Here is a 27108-nt window from a genome sequence, read left to right on the forward strand (position 1 = left end):
ATGACTCACTTGCAGGCTGGCCTCTCTCCAGAGACCCTGGAGAAGGCCAAGGTGGAGCTGAAGGAAAACCCGGAGACTTTGCACCAGGACATCCAGGAGGTCCGGGACATGATCATCACCCGGCCGGACATCGGTTTCCTCAGGACAGACGACCCGTTCATCCTCAGGTTCCTCCGGGCGAGGAAGTTCAACCACTTTGAGGCTTTCCGGCTGCTGGCCCAGTATTTTGAGTACCGGCAGCAGAACCTGGACATGTTCAAGAACCTGAAAGCCACGGACCCGGGCATCAAGCAGGCCCTGAAGGACGGCTTCCCCGGCGTGCTGTCCAATCTGGACAGATACGGCAGGAAAATACTGGTCCTGTTCGCAGCCAACTGGGACCAGAGCAGGTAATGAAGGGGCCGTAAAGTCTGTGTTATCTGATCAGACGCATAAAGAGAAACCCATGAAGAACAAAGGAGACCGGTGTTTTAAAAAGCGCTATAGTTGAGTGGAGTCTGGTTAATGGAGCTGTCCATTCAGCACCACGAAATGATTGTTTATCAGGAAACAAACTCATCGTTCTTCTCTAATCAGTTGTGTAAAAATGCATGAAATACCAGAAAGTATGTGGACACCAAACATTTCATTCATGGGCAGTAATCTGCTGCTATAACAGCTTCTAATTTCAGTTTTCACACCAGATTTCTTTTATGTTAATTTAATCTAACCAACAGTTAGGTTTAAGCAACAAAACCACATGTATACGTTAAGGAAAACTGTCAAGAACAGTTTGGAAAACCACTATCATAAAACAACAACGCCGTGTCCAACAACAGCTAAATTCCTGATTGTTCGACCCATCCAACAACCCTCCTACCGACCAGTAGTTGTCTTTTTGGATATTATGAAGTACTTGCTATGATTGTTGCTTAGTCACATGGATGCATTTCATTTGTGTGTCCACCAGGAATAAGGCTCCTTATTCACTTTCAATTGGCATTATTTCCATGTTGAGCGACACAAAAGAAAACCGGTCAACTCCTTTCCATGTACACAAAAGCAATAGATTTTTAGTTTTGTGACTATTTCACAAACTGCAATGATACTGTTCTGAAATAACATATCACAATTTTGTTTAAGGCACGATCACAATTTACAAACATATCGCAAGTATTTTCCAAAAATGTTACTTAACTTTTCTTTAAACATGTATCCGTTACTTCTGGAAATCCAAATGAACCACATCGTCTTCAATTAGATCCGGTTAAAGCCGGTTTGCCCGTGACTCTCGTTAATCTCTTCTTCCAAAGCAGTGGTGAAGAACAGCAGGAGTAAATTGTTCATTGCCGATACTCTTCTCTCTCATAAGACTGTGCCGTCTGCAGGGAGTAAGGTCTGGGTTAGCCAAGGTTAAATGTAGAAACGGGGCCATGAAATATGGAAATGACTTCCTTTGGCTTTAATAAGGGATTACACATTTGTAGTGTTCATGTAACCAGAGTTCATAGAGATTTTGACCCTTTTCGCCAACTCATAATTCAAATCAGAAACATCGGATTATCCAGACAACCGGCCTGATTTTAGCGTTTTATATCAGATAAATCGTGATTGTTCTAGAATATGCTGTCAACAGTACAACAAAATTATTTTAGAACAGGGAACAATGTGGTGCAGAGAGTTATAATTCCAATCTGTCATGTGAATCATTTCTCCTGTCTGCACATGAATCAATCAATCAATCAATCAATCAATCAATCAATCAATCAATCAATCAATCAATCAATCAATCAATCAATCAATCTGTGAAATCTATTTCATGTGTTGCTCCTGATTCTTGTCATCATTCTTCTGGTCGACACATTTCACTTGCAGAGTTGCTCTTCAGTGTGTTTGATACTGCTGTACTGGATACAAATTGTGCTTGCAGTTGTTCACAGTTTTGTCTATTCAGCTGCCGATCAAGCAAGTCTTTATTATCGCTAGAGGGAGGCTGAAGGTTTGTTGATAAAGATTCATATAGAGGGAGAATAACAAGGTGGACAAGATAATGGTGTCAATAGCAAACAGGAAAGAGAGGAAACATGGCTGTTGAATATGACATCGAAGTATGATGGATTTCTGAGGCTGATATTTTAGGTTATGAAAAATATTGATTACAATATATTGGCTGACATGACAAACACATGACATAAACAAAAAATCTTGATACAGACATAGATATAGTTATTTTGTTATTCAAAATATGCGTGCATACGTAAGCATGAGACTGTTATGGCAAAAATAAATAATAAATAGTCAAATCTGGTCTCCATTTTCTTCAATTCATCAAGCCATTTTCATATTTTTTGTTTTCTGTGGAAGCATTCCAGAAAAACTAAGTTTTCTTCAAGAATTCAAGACCACATCGGATAATATTTGGGGTAGTATTTAAAGAGTAGGGAGAGTAAATATATAAATTGTCATTTTGTGTATGAAGTATTCTTTTAAATACAAAAGTTACGTTACAAATAAGTAAACATTCGGGTTACAATAACTACGGAAGTGGCGTTACTTCAGTACAGAAAATACGTGACAAATAAATAAAAGTTCCCATATTATTCTCTCCACTGCTCTGGCAAGTAAAAACGTGTCTTGCTTTTCTCAGGTACACATTTGTGGACATATTGAGGGCGATCCTGCTGTCGTTGGAATCGATGATAGAAGATCCGGAGCTGCAGGTCAACGGCTTCATTCTCATCATCGACTGGAGTAACTTCACCTTCAAGCAGGCGTCCAAACTGACTCCCAGCATGCTGCGGCTGGCCATCGAGGGTCTGCAGGTAAGACGCTCGGCTGTCTGAAGCTTTGTTTGTTGTTGTTGTTATGGTTGGTTTAGTGGTTGGGTTGAAAAGTGAAGGACTTATAGACTGGAGACTGTGGTTTTCACCCCAAGACATCAACATTGTTGTGTTTTAACAATGACTATGAAGTTCACCATGTTGTTTTAGTTGCCAAACCAACGTTTTTATATTCTATTTTGTCTTTTTAAGAAATATTGGTTAAAGAGAACCACCAGTTGGCTTATAAAAGATAAATTAATGTACATTTTACACATCACAATCATACTGGAGCCTAATAATGTTAAAGCAAACAAATGTTTGTCCTAAAAAAAATTATATTGATAACCAAATAATTTATAAAACAATAATGTAAAACATTTGCTGGTTCGAGCTTCTCAAATCTAAGGTTTGCTGCTTTTCTCTGTTTTAAGTGTAAATTAAAGTGTAATTTAAACATTTTGGGGTTTTGGATTGTATGTCGATAAACCACCAATCTGAACACGTCACCTTGACCTTATGTTTTATAACTTTGACATTTTATTGACTGAAGAACGTCAAGTAATTGGTAATAAAATTGAGAGATTTTGAAAATCAAACAATACTCTTTTTCAGCACTATCTTGCGACACATTCTTACTTGGTCAGTGCTCGTAAGCTTTAAACTATGAAGCTCTTCATGCCCCTCTAGTGTCAGTTCTGGAAGTTTCAGTTGGCGCTCGTCATATGCATAGTGTCTTTTGATGAAAGTAAACTTCTGTCTTCACAGGAAGTTTAGCTTTAGGCAAAAAAACGACTTAGTTATGGTTAGGAAAAGATCGTGGTTGACTTATGGATGTATAAAGGGAACTGAATGCAGCGTTGGAGGATGTGTCCTGTTCATTTCTATGTAGGTTGCTCGGTGGCGCATGAGGCAAAAAATGTCCCACAGCCAAGTATAAAACTACCCGGATCTTCCGGCTATCTTTTGAATCCGTAGAACGAGCACACTAGCGTTTCCTTTAGCCCCGCCTCCCAGCCCTCGGTCCAGCCTTTTTTCTCACTCACATTAACGGGGAAGAAAAATAACACTGTATTCAGCTTTTAACGCAGTTTACAGCTTTTAGGACAGAATGATTCTAATAAGAGCTATTCAAGTGTTTGTACTGGGAAGTGGATTTACCTTAAAGATCCGCTGTTTTACAGAAGTCTCTTTCCCAATGTAAGTCTATGGGAAAACGTATTTTTGGGTCCAATTGCATGACTATAAAGCGATTAAAAAGTCATGTGACTAACGAGTCTAAAGACTATTGTGACAAAATAAGTCAAAGTTGACGCTTAGTTTCACACATCCATCCACACACGTCCTGTTCTGGCTCAGAGGGACAGCGGTCGTACAATTTCTTCCAATCGTAAGACCGCTTTGAACCCCAGCTCCTCCAGTCCATGTCGATGTGTCCTCGGGCAAGACACTCAACCACGAAATGCTCCTGAAGGCTGTGCCATCAGTGTATGAATGTGTCTGTGAATGGGTGAATGATGTCATGTAGTGCAAAGCTCTTTGAGTGAAAGACTATAAGGCCGCTATACAAATGCATTCAAAGTCTATTTGCCACTCATACTGCTTCAGTTGCTCTGAGCTTCTAATAATGACACGGTGGGTTTACATCGGAGTTCATTTTAGAATCCAGAAATGGGCAGTCTTGTCCCTCGACAAAGCCAGTCTATGTTTCCTGTCAGAGCTGAGGGAAAAGGCAAGTCTTCCACTTAAGAACAAGTCAAGCACCGCGTTAAAGCCGTGAGCTTGTTGAGAATAATAATGACATTTCCATTTCGATTACACACTACTGCTGCTGGGTGGTGTTCTGCAAGGCTCGTTTGGCAGGTGATGATGCAAAACATAAAAAAATGTTGTTGTTTTTTTTTTTGTGGTTGTCAGTTTGGTTTTCTTCAGCTCTGGCGTTCTCTAATGAAAGTCCAGTTTTTCGCATATGGACTTTTTCAGATGTAGAGAACAGAGAAATGAGATGTGACAGTGCTCATTGGGATTGTATGTGTGTTTTGGGGATTTTTCATGGCATGAAAATGCATTAATCCTCTCAGTCGTCAGGACAACTTTAACGTCATTATTGAAATGAGTTACAGGAGCAAAGTGTGCAGCTGTCCTCTGGAAACCGGCCAAACCCAGGAGGAAATATGTTGCCTGGTTTGTGCATGTGTGTGAATGCGTGTGATTGCTTTTGCAGCATCCTTTTGAATCATCTGCCGATTTGTGCTGGGCTCCATTAGTCAATGTGAAATCTGAGGGGAAGTGTTTCTTAGAGGGAAGTGTTGAGTAAGACGCAGCGTGGTCTGATGTGCTTTCCATGGATGCCAAACTGTCAAAGTCGCATTTCCTTGAATTTTACACAACATTTTCATCCTATAATTCTGGGTTACAGCTGACAATATAAGAGGAGGAAATCATCCCTGAGGCTAAAAGATGGTGAATATAATTCAGAAGCTGTTTTGTTTAAATGTTAAAAAATAGCATTTTATCTTTAAAGTGGCAACATACACAGTAGAGTTTCCAAGTAGCAGAATTATCACATATTTTGCTATCGCAAAGACAACTGGAACACTTTCTACTACTATTGACAAATTTCCTGATTTCCCCATCAGGTATAAAGCAATAAATTCAAATTCATTATACTATAATTCATTCCCATGTAAAAATAAGGTGTCTCCCTTTGCTCAGGCAGACACGCTCCAGCCGACACAACCACTACACTTTATGTAAATGATTTGCACTATGACGTCGCCAATACGCAGATGATTGTGTGATGTCAGCTGGCAACGTTCAGCAACTTTTGGAACTAGTGCTAGCTACTTTTGCTGGGAAAGAGTTGGCAAAACTGCATTTTGTTTCCCCCCTTATGGGGATAGTAGCTGAAAATGTACATTAACTTGGTAACTGGGGTTAGCAAACAATAGCTACTGATAGCTACCGGGTAAAACAAGGGGGCTGCCTTTATCTACCCTGGAGATCGCACCCGTTGGCAGACAGAATTGCACCATCATTCATGAATCATTCTAAATGCGGGTAGTGTCATTATTCTACAGCCATTACATTGTGCAATCAACTTTAACTTCATATGTAATTAATGCTAATTTGGACTTTTCATTAACCGTTCACCGACAACATCAATGCTTTTCATGCAGGTGTGCAGTGGTTGATGTGCTAACGAGACGCCCAGCTGCAACGATAAAGGATGCACAACCAGGTTAAATCCATTATTTATCACCAGCTGCAGTTTAGGAGCACAACAGGCAGTGTTGTGGACACATGCAGCCACTTTCACATTAGGTTTCCACCTCTTAATTTAGTTTAGCTGCAAGGTTGTCAGCTGTGTGTCGGCCTGGTGTACTCTGTCAGGGTTTCTTCCAGTGTTACGGAAGCCCGGCGTAACACTAGCGAGTGTTCGGTCGAGAAGAGAAGATGAGTGTGAAGTTAGCAGTAACGTTATAGCTGTGAATATAGCAGTGCAGTGAGTGTGCAGTTTATTCGTTGGTGAATAAATGCTTCAACTTATCATTATTATTATTATTATATTCCTTTATTGATCCCCATGGGGGAAATTCGGGTGTTGCAGCAGCTCAACTACATAGAAACAGATAATAAATACACATATTATACAATAAAATAAAAATAGAATAAAAATAAAAATAAGAAATAAGAATAAAAAATGTACAGTATCCACATGGGGGGGCCTGGTCAGCATGTTGACAGACTGTGGTCTCCGCTGTTGTTGTACAGTCTGATGGCAGTGGGCACAAATGAGCGTCTGAAGCGCTCCGTCCTGCTCTTTGGCAGAATCAGCCGATGGCTGAAAGAGCTGCCCAGCTGCCACAGTTCCTCATGGAGAGGGTGAGAGGGATTGTCCAGGATGGCTCCGAGTTTGGCCTTCATCCTCCTCTCACCCACTGACTCCAGACTGTCCAGCTCCAGACCCACCACAGAGCTGGCTTTCCTCACCAGCTTGTTGAGTTTGTTGGCATCTCCAGTCCTGATGCCACCACCCCAGCACGCTACAGCAAAGAAGAGGGCGCTGGCTACCACAGACTGGTAGAAGGCCTTGAGCAGTTTATTGCACACATTGAAGGACCTCAGCCTCCTCAGGAAGAACAGCCTGCTCTGTCCTTTCCTGTAGAGGGCATCAGTGTTGTGTGTCCAGTCCAGTTTATTGTTTATCTGCACCCCAAGGTACTTGTAGGACTCAACCCTCTCCACTTCCCCTCCCTGAATGAAAACAGGGACAGGGGGGCTTCTGTTCCTCTGGTAGTCCACCACAAGCTCCTTGGTCTTGCTGATGTTGAGCTTCAGGTGGTTGTTGCTGCACCATGTGATGAAGCTCTCAATCAGTCCTCTGTACTCCTCCTCGTTGTCCCTGGTGATACATCCAACAATGGAGGAGTCATCGGAAAACTTTTGGAGGTGGCAGGAACCAGAGTTGAAGCGGAAGTCCGAGGTGTAGAGAGTGAAGAGGAACGGTGCCAGTACAGTTCCTTGGGGTGTGCCGGTGTTGCTGATCACAGACTCAGAGACACAGCCATCCACCCTGACGTACTGTGGCCGGCCTGTGAGGTAGTCTGTGATCCAGGAAGTGGTGTCGGGGTGCAGGTTCATCTCCAGCAGCTTCTCTCTCAGTAGGGAGGGCTGGATGGTGTTGAAAGCACTGGAGAAGTCAAAGAACATGACTCTCACAGTGCTTCCCAGCTTCTCCAGGTGAGAGAGGGCCTTGTGCGTCAGGTAGATGATGGAGTCCTCCACCCCGATGTGTATCAAGACTTGAACCAAGTTCCAGTGGCAAAGGGATTGAGCCCAGAAGTTAGTGATGGCCAAAGCTCACTTAAGGTGGGCACACCTTTAAGGTGGACCAGCTATTCTACCGGTGCCAAACCGCCTTCTCTGGGTTTTGCTCAGCTTTATCATATCATATATTTATTTAATATACTACTACATAATGATAACTTGTCAGTTGACACTCTAACATTTACATTTATTCCATTAGCACCAAGAAATATTATAGTTTTATGTATTTTTATTATAAATTGGACCTGTTATTAACAGTAAACAGTAACAGTAAAGCTGGATATCTTATCATATTTAGCGTTCCTTTTTCATGATAAAAACAAAACTAAATTTAAAACAAAACAGAACTAAAATGAAAACAGTATGGGCAATATACTTTCTTCTTGTCTTCTACTTATGTTCATGTAAGATGTAAATAAATATGATATTTCTACATAAGCAGGATACTTTTTCCCCCCTCGTCAACTCTCTGTAAACATTAGTTATCTGCAGTGTCAGCACAGAGCAGAGGTGGTACGTTGGGAAAAATCTTTCACCTTTTTTTGCAGACAGAGGGAACAAACTGTAGACGCAAGCAAATGCATCACCATGAAGAGTCCGCATATAACACACTTCTGACGGCTCTCCAGACACAGATTAGAGCCTGAATTATTGATGGGGGCTATTAGCTGAGCCCTGAGTCATTCCCAACTGTGCAACTGCTCACACAAATGGATGCTCATCTCTCGATGCAGGAAACGGAAGGAGGAAGCATAATCTGATTTGATTTGATTTGACAAATGAAATGCACAAAACACGTTACAAAAATCATCAAGGATGTGGCAATACATTTTAACTGAATTCCCTCTGGATGTGAAAACACATTTAAAGGTTGTTATTATATTTATTTTCTTCATTGTCAACAAAACAAATCCTTCTGCCTCAAATACTCACTAGTGAACCAAATATGGATTAATCCACAGGTGAAAATTGTTCGCTAAAAATGCATTATTTTGTCTTGTTTCAAATATTTAGCATTATTTTTTAACTTGAAATGCATATTTTATGAATGTTTTTAAATATTTACATTGTCAATGGGATCCAGTTGACTTGGGAGAGCCGAAAATATTCAGAGGGAATAACACATTGTTGGTTTTCATCTTTTCATGAGATTTGTTGGGAAATAAAACAAACACTTTAATATATTTAAATATGAATTTTGTTTTAAACTGTATTGACGTTTGCTAAAAACAACAGTGCCCACCTGTTTTGGGATATGTTAGCGTTTGTCTACTTGAAATACATACTTTGATTGTTTTTAAAGATTTACATCTTCAGTGGGATCCAATGGGATTGTGGCCAAGACAGTATTTAGAGAGGGTCACATTGTTGCTTTCAATCTTCTAATCAGATTTTTTTGGAAATTTAAATAAAAATAGATGTCTCATCATTTGACATAAGAGCTTGGGATCAAACACACACATATATATATATATAAGGCAAGTAGAACTGCGGTCACAACATCAAAAAAATGAAAAAAGATTTAAAATTTTGACACCAGCAGTTACAACAACAAACATATTAATATACGTATATATTTAGTTTTAACCTGAACAGAGAAGACGAACCAGGAATGGAGGCTGCAAATTAAATATATGAATATTACATTTGTTGCAGTTTGTTTTCCTAAGGAACAATGTTTATCTGTATCATCCCTGTAAAATACAAGAACAGATAAACACAATCAACATTTACAGTAGGTGAGAATAGTACAGCTGACAGAGTCATTGCCACACACACACAAACACACACTGAGATCTAAATGTTGTTGAACAGACACAGTGAGTCACGTCGGTCTCAGCAGGTCGGGTTACGAACCTGAAAGACCAGTAAGTGTTTAGAAGCAGCTGAGTCAGACTCACCTGCAGGGCGGTCGGACGGCGTTCCTTCTGCATGAGGGTTTGATGTAGTTTGATGGCCGATTTACACTGAACACACCGCTCAGTTAACGTCTGTGTGCATCAGCAGCTTTATATCTGCTGCTGCTGCTGCTGGCCTCGTCTCTCTTTGTTTCCAGAGATGTTTCATCGTGCTCAACGCTGGATTATCTGATGTCTGTATGAACTGACAGCTATGTGACAAATAACAGTCGTCTATTACACGGTGAAAGAATTGTTTTTGTCTGCAAAGCCGCCGCCATTGGTCGGCCTATTTGGATTTTCCCCATCAGCTGTTGCTCATGGTAACGCCTGGGCCTATGCGATCAATACATACACGGGTGTTGATCTACTCAGAAAGCCTCATTTGAGAAATTTATTTTAAATTTTAAATTTAGAAAAGATTGCAATTGTTTTCTTATTATTATTCATATTTATATTTTCCTGTATGTGTGTTTCAATTGTTTATTTGTAACCTGTTGATGCATATGTTATGAGAGTAGCCAGTGTGTGGTTGAGAGAACAGATGAAATGAGCTGAAGAAGAAGCACTTTAAGAACAAATACTACTGAGTCCAACGATGTACATTTATTACATTACATTACAGTCATTTAGCAGACGCTTTTATCCAAAGCGACTTACAGTCAGTAGTATATTACATATCATTCACACATTCACACACTGATGACAGGCTACCATGCAAGGTGCCACCATCAGACTCTAACTAACATTCATGCAACATCCAGTCCACACCGCTACCTTCTGATTGGAGAACTACCTTGCTCTCCACTACGCCACAGCCGCCCCTTTATGATCAAGGAATCCACATTATAGACACCACCGCTGACTTTCCCTGTAATAATTGAACCACAATTAGCACAGTGGCCATAAGAGGTCCTGCCATGTACTAGTTGGAACTGTTTGGAATTTTTAGTGTGACAATCATGCAATCCACACTTTTCACACTTCTTATCAGCTTAAAAAGAGATTGAATCTGTAACTATTTGTCTTCCAGCTCTGCCTGTGTTGAGTCATCGGCTTTTGTCTCGTCCTCCATGTCAATGCATGCTCAATCTGTTTCAATTGTGATGTACTCTTTGTCATGGCAACCCTGACGGTGTTAGTTTTGAGCAAATACAAAAAGCATGTAGGCCACATGCCCGGGGATCCAAAATGTGTAGCGCAGTATGCTGCAGGGATCACAGCAGATGAGAGACAGATACAGTAGTCTGGATCCCTGCTGGTTATTACACCCCAAATACACAACAGATTTTATTGTTACTTTTCCTATTTTTGTGTCACTCGTCAAGAGGCAGGCAGGAAATGTGGGGAGAGAGAGAGAGAGGTGTGGAAAAACATGTTATTGTTAAGGTTTTGAATTTAAACTTTAGCTATACTCTCGGACCTTGTTAGTGCTCAAACTGCAGACCAAAACTTCTGATATGCAAGCAGTCCGACCCATAGTTGATTGTTCAGTTAATTCATCAGGGTTGTGACCTCAAACTGCTTGTGAAATGACAGCTAACAGGGCAGAAATTCATCCGGATTCTGAAATTAGACGGATTCCTTCCCTGACAGGGCTCGACATAGGGCTACCAGGTTGTAAGTGACAAACATTTTGAGAAATTGGCAACCAATTATTTACCTTTGCTTGTCATCAATGGCCACCACTTTTTAACATTTAACAAACAGGGACAGCAATCATCCAAATATAAATATTTGTTAAATTAGTCATATTTAAAAATTGCAAGTTACAATCAGAATAGGAAACAGACAACTATGCAAGTGCGTTGGTGCATTAAACTTCGTGCACACCTACATCTGTCGTAGGGACAATGGTGACGCAAATTAAGTGGTTTGACTGTTCGGTAAATAATTTATCGGATGAACCTGAACAAAAAACAAAAAGGGAATATGCAATCTTTGAGCTGGAAGTGCAGTTATACTAGTAGACATGCCACATTTTCATAATTAATCTGACGTATAACTTCATAGTATCTTTATTACTCAAAATATAAGGTGATTAAAAAGGGCTACCATATTTTCAGATTCGGCAACCAAAACCTGAACTGGTTTCCAGCATGGCAACCCCTTTTAGAAGATAGTGTTGAGGCCTCTCTGGTCATTGATATCTTTTTGCTCCATGACTAATAAGAAAACCATAAGTCTCCTGTTTTCGGTAGTATGTTGTTTGCTCAGTGGTTTACAACTTTAATAAAGTGAGACTGGGTGGAAGCCAATGAGGGACAAATTGAGAATAGGTAGTCCAGCGGAGCTTTGTGTCCTTGCGTTGACCCTCTGTAGCGCCGCTCTACTTAATCAGCTGTCTGAGACTGTACTGCCTGGGCTTTGTGTGCGCGTTCCTTTTAGACACAGTATACAGAACAGTGCATGCTCCATTTTCCCCGTTGTGTGAAAAGCACAGCTCCACTTAAATTTCTTTATGCTCTTATACAAGTGATTATATAAACGAGTGTGTGGAAACACAGGAGTTGAGACGGTGAGCGGTATGGGATTCAAATTTATCCAGTCATAATCCTCCAGGATTACACTGTAACAGAGGGATTAAAGTTTTAAATGTTTCAAAACCTTCTTTTGGGTTGTTCTTCTCGAAACAATCCTTAAAGTCATGTTAAAGAAAATGTTGTAGCCATTTTTAATATTGCAACTTTTACCGTTTCTCCGCAATGTCAACGTTCAATAAACAACCTCCCTTATAGATCATCTAGGTTGAGATGATAAAAAAACACAAACATTTTACAATAAATACATTTTGACAGAATAAAATTAAGAAAAAATATTATCTTTTTACATTTTGTTTTCCTTTTTATGAAAGATTGAATCTCACAGTTGACTTTTAGTTTTCCATCTCAAACTTTGCACAACATATAGCATCTTGTAAGAAAGCTTTATTGTACAGCACATTTCATAAACAAAGGGGAATTAAAGTGCTTTACATAATGTATTGGTTATGTTTGCAGTTCTTTTTTGTCACTGTGACGATACAATCTCTGTTGAAAACGCTGGAGGTGGACTCGAGCGACCTGATGTGGTGTACAGACGTCTTGTGTCTGAGATCAGAGATGGTAATCGCCTCGCTAAGGTGATCTGTCACAGCCTGACACCATCTGACCTCAGACCAGCTACCTGCCACTCAGTAATGAATGAGCTGCCCTGAATGTCTCACAGCCACTAGATCCAACACTGCAGCTTCATGTGTGTCGCCTGCATTTAAAGCTTTTATTGTCTTAATAATGCTGATTTTTACATCCGTCTAGACAACAGATTAGATTTTTTTGCTGATCTGCTTCTGGGATGTTTTTCATTAAACAGTTGTTGTTTTGGCCAAACCTCTTAATGTTGCATTAATTTGCTTGTGGGAAAGAAAAACATATGGGACTTCTTACTGGTGCGTTCTCACTAACAACTCTTCAAATATGGCAGCTGTATCTGTATACTAAGCAGTGATAACTTAGCTGCCATTACTTGTCTCACCAAGTTAGGCAGCTGAGAACTGTTCAGGTTATTCCCAAACTCCTAAACATCATTGTCAAAAGTTATGTTACATAGAAATTAAAGGTAAACGTAGAGATTTGTATACTTCTTAAGACAGCTTGTATTAAAAAATACATGGATTGTGGGGAACTTCCTGTATTTACACAGAAAAGAGCCACAAACTCGGCATAGTCGGGAGGAGCTCATAGTGGCATGATGGGTCAAACAAACAGGACTTTGACCCAGGGGACCGCTGTTCGTGTCCTGTGTGAAACCAAAAGTAGACTTTCAACATTCTTAACTTAAGCTATGTGAAAAGCATACTTATTTTAACCCAAACCATTGTCTTTTCCTCCTAACCAAGTGTTTTTTCTTCTGAATTTCCCAATGTTGTCCACATGTTGAAGCCGATTGGACCCCCCATCCACGTTGAAAAATGACACCAGTGCATTAGAAAGTGACGCCAAGGGGTCTTGACCAAAGAGTCCATAAGTAACCATTTAGGAGAGAGAACGTGTTGGCTGATAATAGAAGTTGTTTCCCTTTGCTCGTTGCAAACAGGATGATAACGAGGCTCAAGCTTAATTAGATAATTAAGCCAAATCAAGTAGCTGCTTTGACTCAGTCATCACTGTAATGTAAAACAAAGCTGATGGCATCGCAGCTACATAAATGCATTAGAAGTCTTTTCATGAATCAACCAGGAGTCGAGCCAGGTCCAAATCATATGGAATCTAATTGAGTCTGGATCGGTTCTGTTGTTTTGCTGGGGATCAATATTTGTATATATATCAGCTCTTGTGCATCATGAAAGATATCATTTTTTGAAGTGAAGTGCAGGAAATCGCTTCTGTTTTCGAGAATGTTGCTGCTGCTAGGCATGGTTGTCTGTTTGGGTCTGTTTGGATCGAGTCTAATTGTCCTCATATTTAATTTGATCGTCTCTCTTTTTACTAAAAGTCTAAAGACTTCTAAAACATGCCACCTCAAAAAGCAGTGCTCCTTTTTTTATCCCAAATTTAAAATCTGTTGGTTCCATTCACATTGTGGAAACTTTTGGGTTCATTCTTAAGTAACTTGAGACGGTAAACGTCACATCATCTCCAAAGGAAATTTGGAGATTCTAGTTTTCTGAGCCTCTCTCCTTAATCAAGCTTTCTTATTGTTCGAATAAATTAGTTTTGTTCATGCAATCCCTCAACAACAAGTGCAAGAAAATCTGATATTTTATGCATTTTTTGGTAACGTAAGTTAACTCGAAATGACAGCGGTGGTTATTCATGAGCCAATCAGAGCCAAAAGGTAAATCCTACTGTAGAGGAAACAAATATTTTATTCAGTAATGACATTGACAAAGAAACTGCAATGTAGATCAGCTTAAAATGATTTTTCTAGCGGATCAGTGCTTCCTCAGTTTTTAGCAAAAATTGAATAACTATCGTGGGATGTTTGGTAACGTGTTGCTGTACAGAGTGAAGTATCTCTACAGTCATTAGATGACATTTGCTACAGACGAAGAATCCTAACAACTTTTCATATCTCTTTACTTTTCATATCTCATGTCCGTTGGATCTAAAAGCTTGCCAGTCGGATAAGTGTGAGTGTGAAAAGATTGTTCTTTAATCATCACCTTTCCTGTTATATTTAGTAATGCCCTTTCATCTGACATCTTGACCTTTATTCCAAGACCTCCAATTCCACTTTGTAATCTAAGTGTTGGATAGGAGAGTAGAAAAAAGGTAGTGTACTTAATGATTCAAGAGAGAAAATGTCATCTTCCTGTTAAAACTGTAAAATCGACCAAACATTGATTAAAAAGAGAATCCAAAACATATAAAGTGGTTCACTCTCCTCCTCCTCCTCCTCCTCCTCCTCCTCCTCCTCCTCCTCCTCCTCCTCTGTCCCCTCTGGCCTCTCCACCCCTTTTACTTTTGTTTTCTTTACCCTCCCCCCTCTCTCTCTAAAGCAACATCATCACCCTCCCCTTCCCCCTTATCTCTCCCCTCTCTCTCAATTCAGTCACTCCATCATTGTTCACCGGATGAAACGTTGTTTCGTCAGTTTCTGTAAAAAATGGCAGCTTGTGCTTCATCTTTTTGTGTAAAAATGAACTCAATAATCATACATTTATTTCTGGAGAAACACAACATCGTCCAAAATAAAAATAAATAGTGATAGAAATCATCCAAAAATCTCCTTCCTGCTGTTTCACTTCTCACACCTTTCTCTCGTTGAGCCTAAAAAGAGCTTCATCTTCTTCATCAGCATCCAGATGCATGATATCGAACCCCCGCCCCTCCTCTTCTCTATCTTCATCCACCCTTCCCGGCTCCCTCCTGCTACATCCCACCATTGCCACGTTGCCACGGCAACATGTCGGACTGCCACGCTATCTGCTCTGCCCTCTCCTCCAGATGGGCTTCCTTTTGTTGTGCAGAGACATGAAAACACATTTCTCCGTCTCTTTTCCTTCCAAGACGCTCAAAGACGGCTGCTCGGTCGGTCAGTGGGTGCGCCACGAAATGATGTTAATGTATGATGTGTGTTATGTATAATTAATAGTGAAATGCTGTTCACTATATACACAGTACTGCAGCAGAAAACAAATACAGACAAAGAGTGAAGAAATAGTTCCTTTACATTGAATAGTTTTTATCCTTTTTAACTTTTAGTGCATCTTAATTTGACAACGATTGGTTGTAATGCTTATTTAAGGATGAGTGGTAATTAATGGTCATTACAAGGCTTTTCTTCTAGGGCCACCAGTCAAATTTGTAATTTATCCATAATTGGCACAATTCTTTGTACAGATATTCATAGTTCCAGAGGATAGATCCAACTGATTTTGGAGATCCTTTGGCTTTCCTCTAGCGCCATCATCAGGCCAGAATTTATGACCAAATACCATAGACTGTATATAAAAAGTGGAAGTAGTCAACGTGACGACACCCATTGGTTTGTGGACTGCAGTTTTGAAGCCTTGAGTTTGGCATTTTGGCCGTCACCATCTTGCCTTTTTGGAGTCAGACGTGACCATATCTGGGCGGGAGGGTGGAGCTGTAGAAGAGTAAAGCCCAAACTATCGCTAGCTAGCTTGGTTAGCAAGGTGCAACCCTAATTCACGTTAACTGTGATAACAATAGGGTTGGACATTTGGCTAACTAAAAACAAGTTTGTTTATTGTTTAGAAAAAATGAACAGCTGATTCCTTAGAGTACACTGAACAACGGTGTGGTACCCACTTGTTAAGAACAAGATAGCCCCGCCCTAAACCATACCCTGGTTAATGGTGTGTTTGACTCTTAATGGTCCATCATTTACTAAATGAACATCATGCTGTATTGAAGAAGACTTGAAACTAGAGATTGAGACCATAAACTCATGTTTACAATGTTTACTGAGGGAATAAATCAAGAGAGAAGTAGAGTCATTTTCTCATAGACTTCTATACAACCAGAGGAGTCGCCCCCTGGTGGACACTGGAGAGAAAGCAGGTTTTAAGACATGAAGCATTTGCTTCACTTTTCAGACCTGGAGGTTGCTTCTGGCCAAAGACCTAGAAAAACAAACCACATTCCCATCAGCATTACCTGTACTCTTTGTACTCTTTGTATCCTTATCTCTAACGCTAACTAGCAAACGTTAGCATGCTAATACACTAAACTAAGATGGTAAACTTTGGTAAACGTATACCTGCTACAAATCTGCATGTTACCATAGTCAGTGTGAGCAAAGATTACCTTGCTTTTAGTCTTGTTCTGTATTTAACCTCCTTTTTTGTAAACATTAGTTGTGTTGACAGCTTGTTCTGTTTCCCCCAGGAGGCCCAAAAAAACAATTAATGAAGGTTAATTGAGTTACCATCTTAAATTTGATTATCATGTAGTTAAAGTTATGCTTCCGGCTTTTGATCAGTGAATAAGGGAAAAATCTTTCAATTATTTGATTATTGGATTGTCACAAAATGAATCTATCGCAATTTGTGATGATATTTTGATAATAATTATTTTAAACAATGTATCAAGTAAATCTGGAGTAGTACATTTTTCCTGCTTGATTTTTGACTAATGTAAAACTGATTACTATAACTCATTCATTAATTAATTAATCGCCTTTCAATCGGAGTGCATTTGTCCCTTTACAGAGCCTGAATATCTGCAGATATGTGGACCACATTAACATACACAATAGTAGAGCACCAGTCAGCGAACTCTCTGTGGATTTACTCTGCATTAGCATCGTTATGTAACACGAGACTCCTCCAGAATAACTGGGACTCCTGAGAAAATTGTGCCAACAACGTCTGCTGGAGAAGACACAAAATAGATTTCGACCTACTGTTTCTTCAGCAGCTTCTTCAGAGGGAATCAGTTGGAAAATATCACTTGTCTGTCTGATATCTTGGAGCTTTAATTCAAATCTGATGACCCTCCTCCTTCTCATCATGCTCCTCATGTATAATAAATGATAAAAGGTTTTAGAGCACCCTATAATTTAAATCTTAAGCAGTATAATTAAGAAAACGGATTCATAATATGCTTTAATATGCTGAAAATCAGTGAAAAGTAAATGGGTTATGGGGAACCAAAAGTGTTAATTACTTTTACTTCTTCCATTTCATCCCAGTTTACCTGATAATATCAATAATGGTGATCGAAACCAAGTTGAGTCTGTAAACAGGAAATGGAGCTGTTCTGTTGCGAATGAACAGTTTATCTTCACACAACACCGCAGTATTGATTTCCCCTCCACCTTTTATCTCCCGACTGCAGCTGGAAGACGACGGCGGCTGTCGGTTCTGAATGTTCTCCCACTTCAATAAAACAGATCACACAAGGTTTTCACTGATATGAGGTTTTGAAGATGGTTTAAAAAAAAAAAAGCTGCCAACTGCTGAATTTCTCTGCCAATATTCAAGATCCAGATTTTGTTTGTTTGTTGAATTTGTCTTGGACAGAACAACAACAGCATCTCTCATCTCTCAGGATTTTGTTAACCTTCACTAAGTAGATTTACTCGCCTAAACTTAAAGGGTAACTTTGGTATAGATTATATTTCCCCATGTTTTTGTGTCTAAGTGACTAATAAGAACAACAATGTTTTTAAATTGTACCAGTATTTAGGGAGAAAGTGATATAAGTCCACTAAAAGTGCTCGTTTTTGCCACTGACACTCAGATTGTTAGTTTAAGTGTCTGACAACATAATGGAAAGAAGCCTACAGAGAAATCAAACTATTTTCTTTACCCTTTGCTTGATCTGGTGATCCGGTGACAGCCAATAATTGAATATAATATTTTTTAATGGAATCTTAGTGTGAAGAACAGTACAGTTAAGTTTAGGCAATAAAACAACAACCATAAAACCACCATTCAGCGTCGAACACCGATCTTGTGATTGAAAGTCCTGTGTTTGTAAGTGGGACAAATAAACGAAACTTAATCAAGTTAATTTACCATCTACTAGAGTGATTAAGTTAACATGGTTCCTCAACAGTTTGGTCTCTCTCTCTCTAAATATATATATATATAAACATTTAAATACATGAGATCTCTCGGGTGGAGAGAAACTTCATTTCTCTGCTCCCCTCCTGGAGCTCCTGTTGACAGTATTTTAATAACTTGCAGCGGCTGCAGTTTAATTGGTGTGACCTTCCCTCTCAGTGTGAAACTCTTAACAGGAAAGAAACTGTTAAGTAACTTTCGATACCTCACATACTGTAGAAGTGTTTTACCGTCTCTTTTTTCAGGCTGTTCTCCTGCTGCGTTTGTAGCTACACATACCAAAATGAAATAGATTCATGTAATCAAGAACCAGGAAGTATAAAAAATGCAAAAGACGCACAGAGGGAAGACGGGAGTGGAGTTGGATAGGTCAAACAAAAAGGTCCTTTTTATCCATGAGACAGATGTTTATGCCTCGTGTGAAACGAGAAATCAACGTTGATTTATTTGTCACTTAACTGCTTATTTAGGTACTGCCTCTCCTGTACTTATTTTAACCCAAATGGGCCTAATAGCATCACGTCAACAACCCTGAAATCGTAATTCTACAGTTTGGTCAATTTGCATCAAAGCCTGGGGTTCTTTCTCGGGTTTTTTTCTAGACCCGGGGGGTTTGCCAATTGTGGGTTGCATTCATTCAATTTCACAGTACATCAGTGGCTGTTGCTAGATTTAATTGTATTGTGGTGTTTTTAATGCAAGGCAATATTTCAGAAAGTAAAGTTCTCGATCATTTTTGATATACATCAGAATTGTAAAAAGATACTTTCAATTATCGTAATAGCAAAGAAAGGAACAGAAATGATTGGAGCATGACTTCAGAGAAACAGGTAATCTGTCTGATTGGTTAAAAACAGAGACGAGAGTGTAATGACATGATGTGGAGCGGAAAGTGGAAAACAGATTGGATAATAAAGCTACCGGGAAATAAGTCAATGTTGAACTTATTCTGCTGCTGTCCTTTGGAAAAGTGAACTAAAAAGTTAAATTCGTCTCGTTTGTCTTTACAGTGCAGCGTTTCTGACGAGTGAAGCAGCGCTGCTTTCTGTCACATACTGTAAGACTCACTGATGACTTACTTTTTCAAGTTCAGCATTATTCCAGTCAGACGACTCCTCTTAAAGGTGCTTTTCTGTAAAGAACAAGCCAGCAGCCAAACAATATCGTCACCCCGGGCTACACTTTACATCCTGAAAAGAAGAAAGAAGCACTCCAACGGATTCAGAACTCACTTTATTCCCTCCCCCCTCCATGTTTTTTAACTGGAGGACACGTTCACTCATCCTTCTGTGGATGGAAAGTGACAGCAGCGGAGCGGAGAGAGCTCATCAACCTGATGTGCTGCAGAAAGACGGAGACGGGGAGGGAGAAGATGTACGACCGCAAACCCCCGACACTCATGGAGTGGTAGACGACGCATGTCAGATGCTGTAACATCAGCTGCTTGCTAGCGGACTGCTGCTCGAACAGAAATGTTGGATGTTACAGCATTTGTTCTCAAAACAGGGGGTTCAGTTTAGAGCTTTGAAGATTTTTCCTTATCAGGACAAAACATAGTTATACCAAAAACCTATAAGCTGAGACTGAATACAAATACTGAGTTCTTTTGTTTCTTTTCAGCTTCTTTAAACACATTCTTTGAGCAAGAAAAGATTATTTATCCTCATTTTTTTGTCTCTAACATATAAAAAAAACTGTGAAATAATGCTTCATACAGTCCGAACTTACCTCTAGCTAGAACATTTGCGAAAATAGATAAAGGCCGTTCTTAAAATGAATAAACAAACATCAATTTTATTGATTTTCTCTTGAGGATACCAAATAAAACACGAATCAGGAAAAAAAAAAAAATCAGATATCTTATTAAAACAAACCTACACAAGTCTGACTGATATTCCCTGGACTGCACAAAAGAAAAACATGATTTAGAAAAATAAATCAGAACAGAGATATCTGTTTTTTGCTAAAGAACCCTGAAGCCAAAGAGATCAAATTAACTTTAAGAAAAAAACTGAGAAAAGCAGCAAGACTTACCTTTTTTTCTTGTTTTGTTAAAATCCTATTTATTGTAAATTCTTGTGGAATTGATTTTAACAGAAAGGCTAGAATATTTGGTTATTCTCTACATGTTGGTGCTACAGCTTAGCTTAGCACGAAAACGGGGGAAACGGGTAACAAAAACCAGCATCTCTGAAGCTCAATAATTAAGTCATTATATGCCTGTTGACTATCACTTTAAAGGCACTGAGCTCTATCGTATCCTGATTCAGACCCGTAAAATGCGTCAGTTCTGGAATTAAAATGTCAAAATTGCTCTGTGTGTATGTGTGTGTGTGTGTGTGTGTGTGTGTGTGTGTGTGTGTGTGTGTGTGTGTAAGAGGTAATCTGTTAAAGGACACATTGAGTATCCTTAAGGTGGACTCACTTCTTGAGTTTCCGGTAAAGAAGCAGCTGTGTCAGCTGACGACTGGTTTACTTCCTCTTTGCTTCACTTCCCCCTCCGAGCGGATGTCGACACGTCACACGTCGTTACTGCTGAGTGTCCGTCTCCGTGTTTTAACCTGCAGTGTTGGTGGCAGCCTGTCTGTTTGTTTTCCCCTCTGGCCACAATGATGCTGCGTTCGAGTCACGTGGGACAGAAGGAAGTGAAGGGAAGATTGTCGTGGGTAAAAAGCTTTCACACATACGGCCCAAGATGTCAGCTGTCAGTGTAACTGCTGAAAAGCTTCATTTACAAGATGAATGAATAGTTTTTATTGAGCAACGATTGTGTGAGTTTGTAATGTTGAGCTATTAGTTAAGAAGATTAAATCATTTTCAATGAAAAATGCATTTTTTTCTGTACCGTTTGAACAAAACATTTACCCCAATTTTACCAAAGGTTGCGTTTTGTTGCCTAAACCCAACTAAGTTGTTTCCTATGAAGACGGAAGTTTATTTTGAAAAGACCATATGCATATAACGAGCGGAACTTGACACATGTTGCTGGCTTTTGTAGGAAAATGCACGCAAAATGAGGAGTAACTTTTCTTAAGGTATATTATATATTATTACCAAACAGTCTCGTCTTTTAGTTATTTTAACATTTAAATTATCATTAAATGATCATATTCCACCTGTAAAAAAACAGGCAGCAACCTACGGTTCAAGTCCAGGTTCTGACCTCGGGTTCTGAAAAGTGAAGCCAATGCAAAAGTGTCTTAAAACTTGCATTCTCTCAAATGTCCATCGGGGGGCGACTCCTCTGGTTGTATAGAAGTCTATGAGAAAATGACTCTACTTCTCTCTTGATTTATTCCCTCAGTAAACATTGTAAACATGAGTTTATGGTCTCAATCTCTAGTTTCAAGTCTTCTTCAATACAGCATGATGTTCATTTAGTAAATGATGCTCCATTTAGAGTCAAACAGACCATAAAGCAGGGTATGCTTTAGGGCGGGGCTACTGTGATTGACAGGTCGCTGCGGCTACCAGAGACGTTACTGCGTTTCTACGTCACTCCTCCGCATTACAAATATGGTCGATTGCAAAAAGTCAAGATGGCGCCGGTGAAATCGTCGAACTTGAGGCTTTATATGGCAGTACTCAAACCAATGGCTGGCGTCACGATGACTACGTCCACTTCTTGTATACAGTCTGTGCAAAGAAAACTCCTCATCTCATCCCCCTACACAACAACATACTATTGTCTCCTCCATGCAAAACAAAAGAAAGATGAATTCTGAGTCATCAGTGTAATTACTGTAGAAGAAAAGACCATCACCAACAGGATTGTCAGCGTCTTCACTGCGTTTTACATGTTGTGGCTTCGGGTCAGATTTAGAGGGGAATCTGCTCGGTGTCACAAAGACGGTGGTGGGTGCAGTTTTTCCACAGCAAAGCAAGCTTTGAAGAGAAAATCATTTCTAACGAGCTCATCCTCCTCAGAGCGGCCGCAGGCTCCCAGGAGTGGGAGGTGACGGATGAAACAGAAGGGTTCATGGGAGATTGGGAGGAAAATACGACATGTATATAACCTGGTTGTAGTTTTTTAAAAGAATGGCTCCTCGGTTCTAGATGTTGTCCGGTTGGTGTTGACGGACTTTTCTTCTGTCACCTTTGATTCTCTTCAACCTTTTTGCCGTAACAGAACACAGTGACCTGCAGTGAATAAATCATAAAAGAATAAATCCCCACAGTCGCTCATTTGTTTACTATCGACATTTCATTTAAGAAGATGCTGGAGTAGTTTTTAAGTGGCTGCTTCCTGGAATTGACCATTTATATTTGCTGAATATTTGAGCTTTTTACATACAAGTTACTTCCCCTATGTTTTTATTTCTTTTTTTTATAACCCTGTCTACTACAGATATCAAAATCATCCTCTAGTTAAGGGACTAGTTTGAGTGTTTTGGCTTTAGATAAACTGAAATAACAGTGAGTTAAATAGCACAAGACAGTAAATCTCTAAAGAACTAATAATATTTCATCCTAGAAATAACATAAAGACTCATTTAAAACAATAATTTAACTTTACGTCACAATTCAAAAATACACCCAAATATTGACAGGAGATTTTTTTTGTATAATGTTTGTACTATATATATATATATTTATATACAGTACCAGTGAAAAGTTTGGACACACCTTCTCATTCAATGGTTTTTCTTTCTTTCTTTTTTCTACATTGTAGATTAATATTGAAGACATCCAAACTATGAAGGAACACATATGGAATTATGTGGTAAACAAACAAATGCTCAACAAACCAGAATATGTTTTATATTTTAGATTCTTCAAAGTAGTTGAATGAGAAGGTGTGTCCACACTTTTCACTGGTACTGTATACATATCTTTTTTTGTATATTTGCTACTTTCGTTTGTTCATATCAGTGTAAATATGTTTTAATATCTTTGAGTTTTGGGGCATTTTCCACCATTTTTTTATATTTTACATCAAATAATGTATTGAACTGTAGAGAAAATTGTTAGCAGATAAATTATTATGAAAACCATTGTTAATCAGCCTAGATTAGTTTTGGTACTGACAGACTTATCTTGTCAAATGTCAAATTTCCAAGACCATCGTTAATTCAATTTAAATTTATTTCCAAATCCTTTTGGATGTTTTTGTTTTGTATAACTTTCAGACACATTTAGGCATTGAACTGTTGGAGGAGAATATAAATATTGATTTTTATATCTGCGTTGGACATCGACTGAAAATATTGACCACAAAATGAGTAAAGCTTGCGATTGACCTTACACACGTTCCAAGCTTCTGAGTTTGTGGGAGGAAAACAACGTCTTCTGTCTTCCTTCAGTCCTTTTCACTGGCTGTCACTCTGAGAAACCTGGTCTTTGGAATCTGAGATGTACTAAAACAAAACAATGTTGTGGAAAGAACATTTCTGCTTCTCCACAGTTTTCATCCATCTTAGATCTCCTTTAAGTTGTACTGTTCTCTCTACAGCATTCTCCACCTTTGAATACTTTCTCTTTACACCTTTTCCATTTCCTTAGCTCCTTTTGCCTTCCTCCTCCTCTTTCAGTCCCTCCGGTGCAGCAGAGGCCCTGTAGCTCATATTCCATGTTCAGTGTTTCATGTATAATGCAGTAGATCCCTTCATCAAAGTGAAAATGTCTGTCAGAGCAGAGGGCAGGCCAGAGGTTCAGAGTCAGAGGGATCTGACAGCTGAGAGGGGGGAAGGGTTGTCGGACCTCGCTTTAGCCAGAATATGTCGCTTCATTACCAGTGAAGAGAGAATTTGGACCAATATCCTGTATGTTCAACTGGATTATTAGGTTTCATGAACAATGTTTGTTTCTTAATGGTTGAAAAAGTGTATTTGCACGGTGAAATAACTTTTAAAAAAAAAAGGCTCCTATTAAAATATTTCAACATGTTCTTCATTAAACATCAAAAACTAATGAGCCTTATCTGTGGAACATTTTGGGTGGGTCATCACCATCAGGGGTTCAGGGGGGGGTCAAAAAAAATCCTCTTGAATATTTAAATCAAATTTAATGTAAAAAGTCTGTGTCTGGATGTCTAGATACACTATAAAGAGTCAGACAGTCTGGTAGCTGAGATCCTTGCCAGCGGATCAGAAGCCTTTGGCGGCGACTCCGGCCTTGATGACTCATATTGGTCACACGTCCTAATTTACAAACCTGGCCAGACCTCAGACCTCTTACTGTCTCCGTCTCTCCCAGCCGCTGCTAACAGATTTTATATAAACGTCTGCCCCGTGCCCGTTATGTCAGAATATCATTTCTGCTGGACCAAATCATGACTCACACACACACACACACACACACACACACACACACACACACACACACACACACACACACACACACAGTAGAGTGTAATCATCATAATTGTGTCCAGCGTTCGAGGAAAACGCCGTGAGAAAAAGGACTCATTTCCCTCCAGCGTTGTTGCCGCGGTGACTCTAAAATAGACCGAACCATTTCCTATCGTCTATGAGATTAAAGCCAATTTACAAAACTAATCTAATGAACAAGCAACACGGAAGTCACTGAGGTCATTTTTCAGTTGCTGGAACTCAAGGAAGACAGAAAAATTAAACCCTCTTAATTGAAACCGCCACTCTGTCATTTATGATCAAACACATCTTGTTTTTCATGAGCCACCATGATTGCAGTCTCTGATTCATCTGGTTCTAATGGGATTATATTTCTTTGTGTCTTTCTTCCAACAGGACAGTTTTCCTGCCAGATTTGGAGGAATCCACTTTGTGAATCAGCCCTGGTACATCCACGCTCTCTACACCGTGATACGGCCCTTCCTCAAAGACAAGACCAGGAAGAGGGTGAGGCTACATACAAAATCAATATTTCTTACATAACAACTAATTGAAGACTTAAAAAACTGACAGTGCACTTCCTGCTTAGCATCAAACAGCAGACAGATGCAGTTAGAGACCAGGTGGACATATCGGAGCATTTAGCAGCTAAATAGGAGTTGGTGGAGACCAAAAGCAGAGCTAAAAGAGAGAGAATATTGGACTTACATTGATCAGGTGGACACAAACAAAACTCATTATGAATGAGTATGTTGCTTAATAGATGCTGGATGTGAATAAAAGTAACTTTTTGGCCAAAACAAATTTGTTAATGCAGGGTTGATTAGGCTTTTATAGAAAGAGAACATTAAAATATTGGTATTTAAATTTAGAAGAAATAGTCTATCTGGTTTTGATGTGACAAAATACCAAAAAATAAATTATTTTTTGTATTGCGATGAACTGTTCTTGATGCAGATTTAACTGCATTGGAAATTAGCATATTTTAATAACTATTTTTTTGGTACTCAAAAGTAATTTGGTCAGACTCTTTTCTCAAAATGATGAAAAAAATGAGCTTTGAGCTACCTGCAGCTAAAACCCTGGCCAATATATGACCTTTAAATTGGTATTATATCAATTATTTTTGCTGTAAAGATCCATTAAGGAACAATGATATTAAAGTCAGCCTTTGAGCCACTTTGACTTGTCAGCACAAAAGATTTTTTTAATTTACGATGGATCCACATAAGTAGAGCTTTAAAATGTTTCCATCCAAGTCACCAATCTGATCTGTCTTACTGTCTGTACCTTTGCAGATCTTCATGCACGGCAACAACCTGAACAGCCTCCACCAGCTGATCCACCCTGAGATCTTGCCGTCGGAGCTCGGCGGGATGATGCCACCGTACGATATGGGCACATGGGCACGAGCGCTGCTGGACCACGCCTACGACGAGGAGACCGACTACTGTCCGGAGTCCTACACCCTGTCAGTGCAAGACCTGGAGAGGGACCTGGAGAAAAACCTGTCCCCAAAAACCATGAAGAGGTCAGCGCATCACCTTTAACATCTCCTCGTCTTCAGTAGTTATTGTTGTACTGGTTTTATTTTTATGGAAGGAAATGTGTTATTCATTCTCAAAATATGGAACAACAAAAAACGTTGATATCCTCTGAGATTAAAGTGGTAAAATAACAAGAAAAAACAGACAACTTTACAAGAAACACTAAAGGGAGATTAACTGTATAATTTTTTGTTTGGGTGCTGATATTGAAAAATCCCTATGCTACCCTCACATGTAAGACTAAATTATGATGAGAAATATGTCTTCATGACTTAACCTTTGGGCACAGTAGACCATTGGCTACAAGTCCCTTGTATTGGGATTTTAAGACTCAACATCTTTAAATTGGACAGTTTTTGGGCAAAAACAATTAAGGGGGAATAACATTCAGGGGTTTCCACTCAGGTGGAATGGATTATTATCTGGATATAGTGTTTATGAAGCCCCTAGGCTCTGACATCACCTATCTTAACACAGCATGGAGCGATGATCATGGAATATGAAGACCTGATCCAGAACGTGCTCAACCTGCATGCAAGCAGACAACGAGTAGCAAATTAAAACGACTAACTTCTACGATCACCGCGTGTTGTGTTTCCTTGCAGGTCTCAGTCGGTGGTGGAACCGGGCGTCCTGAAACGACCGGACAAAGCCAAGAGCGACGAAGACAACATGCAGCCGCTGCTCTCGCTGGACTAAACCGCACAC

At 39.5% G+C, this 27108-nt stretch overlaps 1 protein-coding gene across 1 annotated transcript; it reads left to right on the forward strand.

Annotated features, from left to right (window-relative positions):
• Positions 1 to 27099, forward strand: clvs2 (clavesin 2). Its single transcript, XM_054617995.1, has 5 exons — positions 1 to 389; positions 2627 to 2801; positions 25250 to 25360; positions 26152 to 26384; positions 27006 to 27099. The coding sequence occupies exons 1-5, from the start codon at positions 1 to 3 to the stop codon at positions 27097 to 27099; spliced, it is 1002 nt and encodes a 333-aa protein (XP_054473970.1).
• The last annotated feature ends 9 nt before the right edge of the window (positions 27100 to 27108 follow it).

This window comes from Anoplopoma fimbria, chromosome 18 (assembly GCF_027596085.1).
Source record: "Anoplopoma fimbria isolate UVic2021 breed Golden Eagle Sablefish chromosome 18, Afim_UVic_2022, whole genome shotgun sequence".
NCBI classification, from domain to species: domain Eukaryota; kingdom Metazoa; phylum Chordata; class Actinopteri; order Perciformes; family Anoplopomatidae; genus Anoplopoma; species Anoplopoma fimbria.

Coding starts and splice junctions, on each gene's coding strand:
- clvs2 (XM_054617995.1), top strand. CDS start 1: ATGACTCACTTGCAGGCTGGCCTCTCTCCAGAGACCCTGGAGAAGGCC. Junction 25,361..26,151: donor AAGACAAGACCAGGAAGAGG/GTGAGGCTACAT, acceptor GTACCTTTGCAG/ATCTTCATGCACGGCAACAA. Junction 26,385..27,005: donor TCCCCAAAAACCATGAAGAG/GTCAGCGCATCA, acceptor GTTTCCTTGCAG/GTCTCAGTCGGTGGTGGAAC.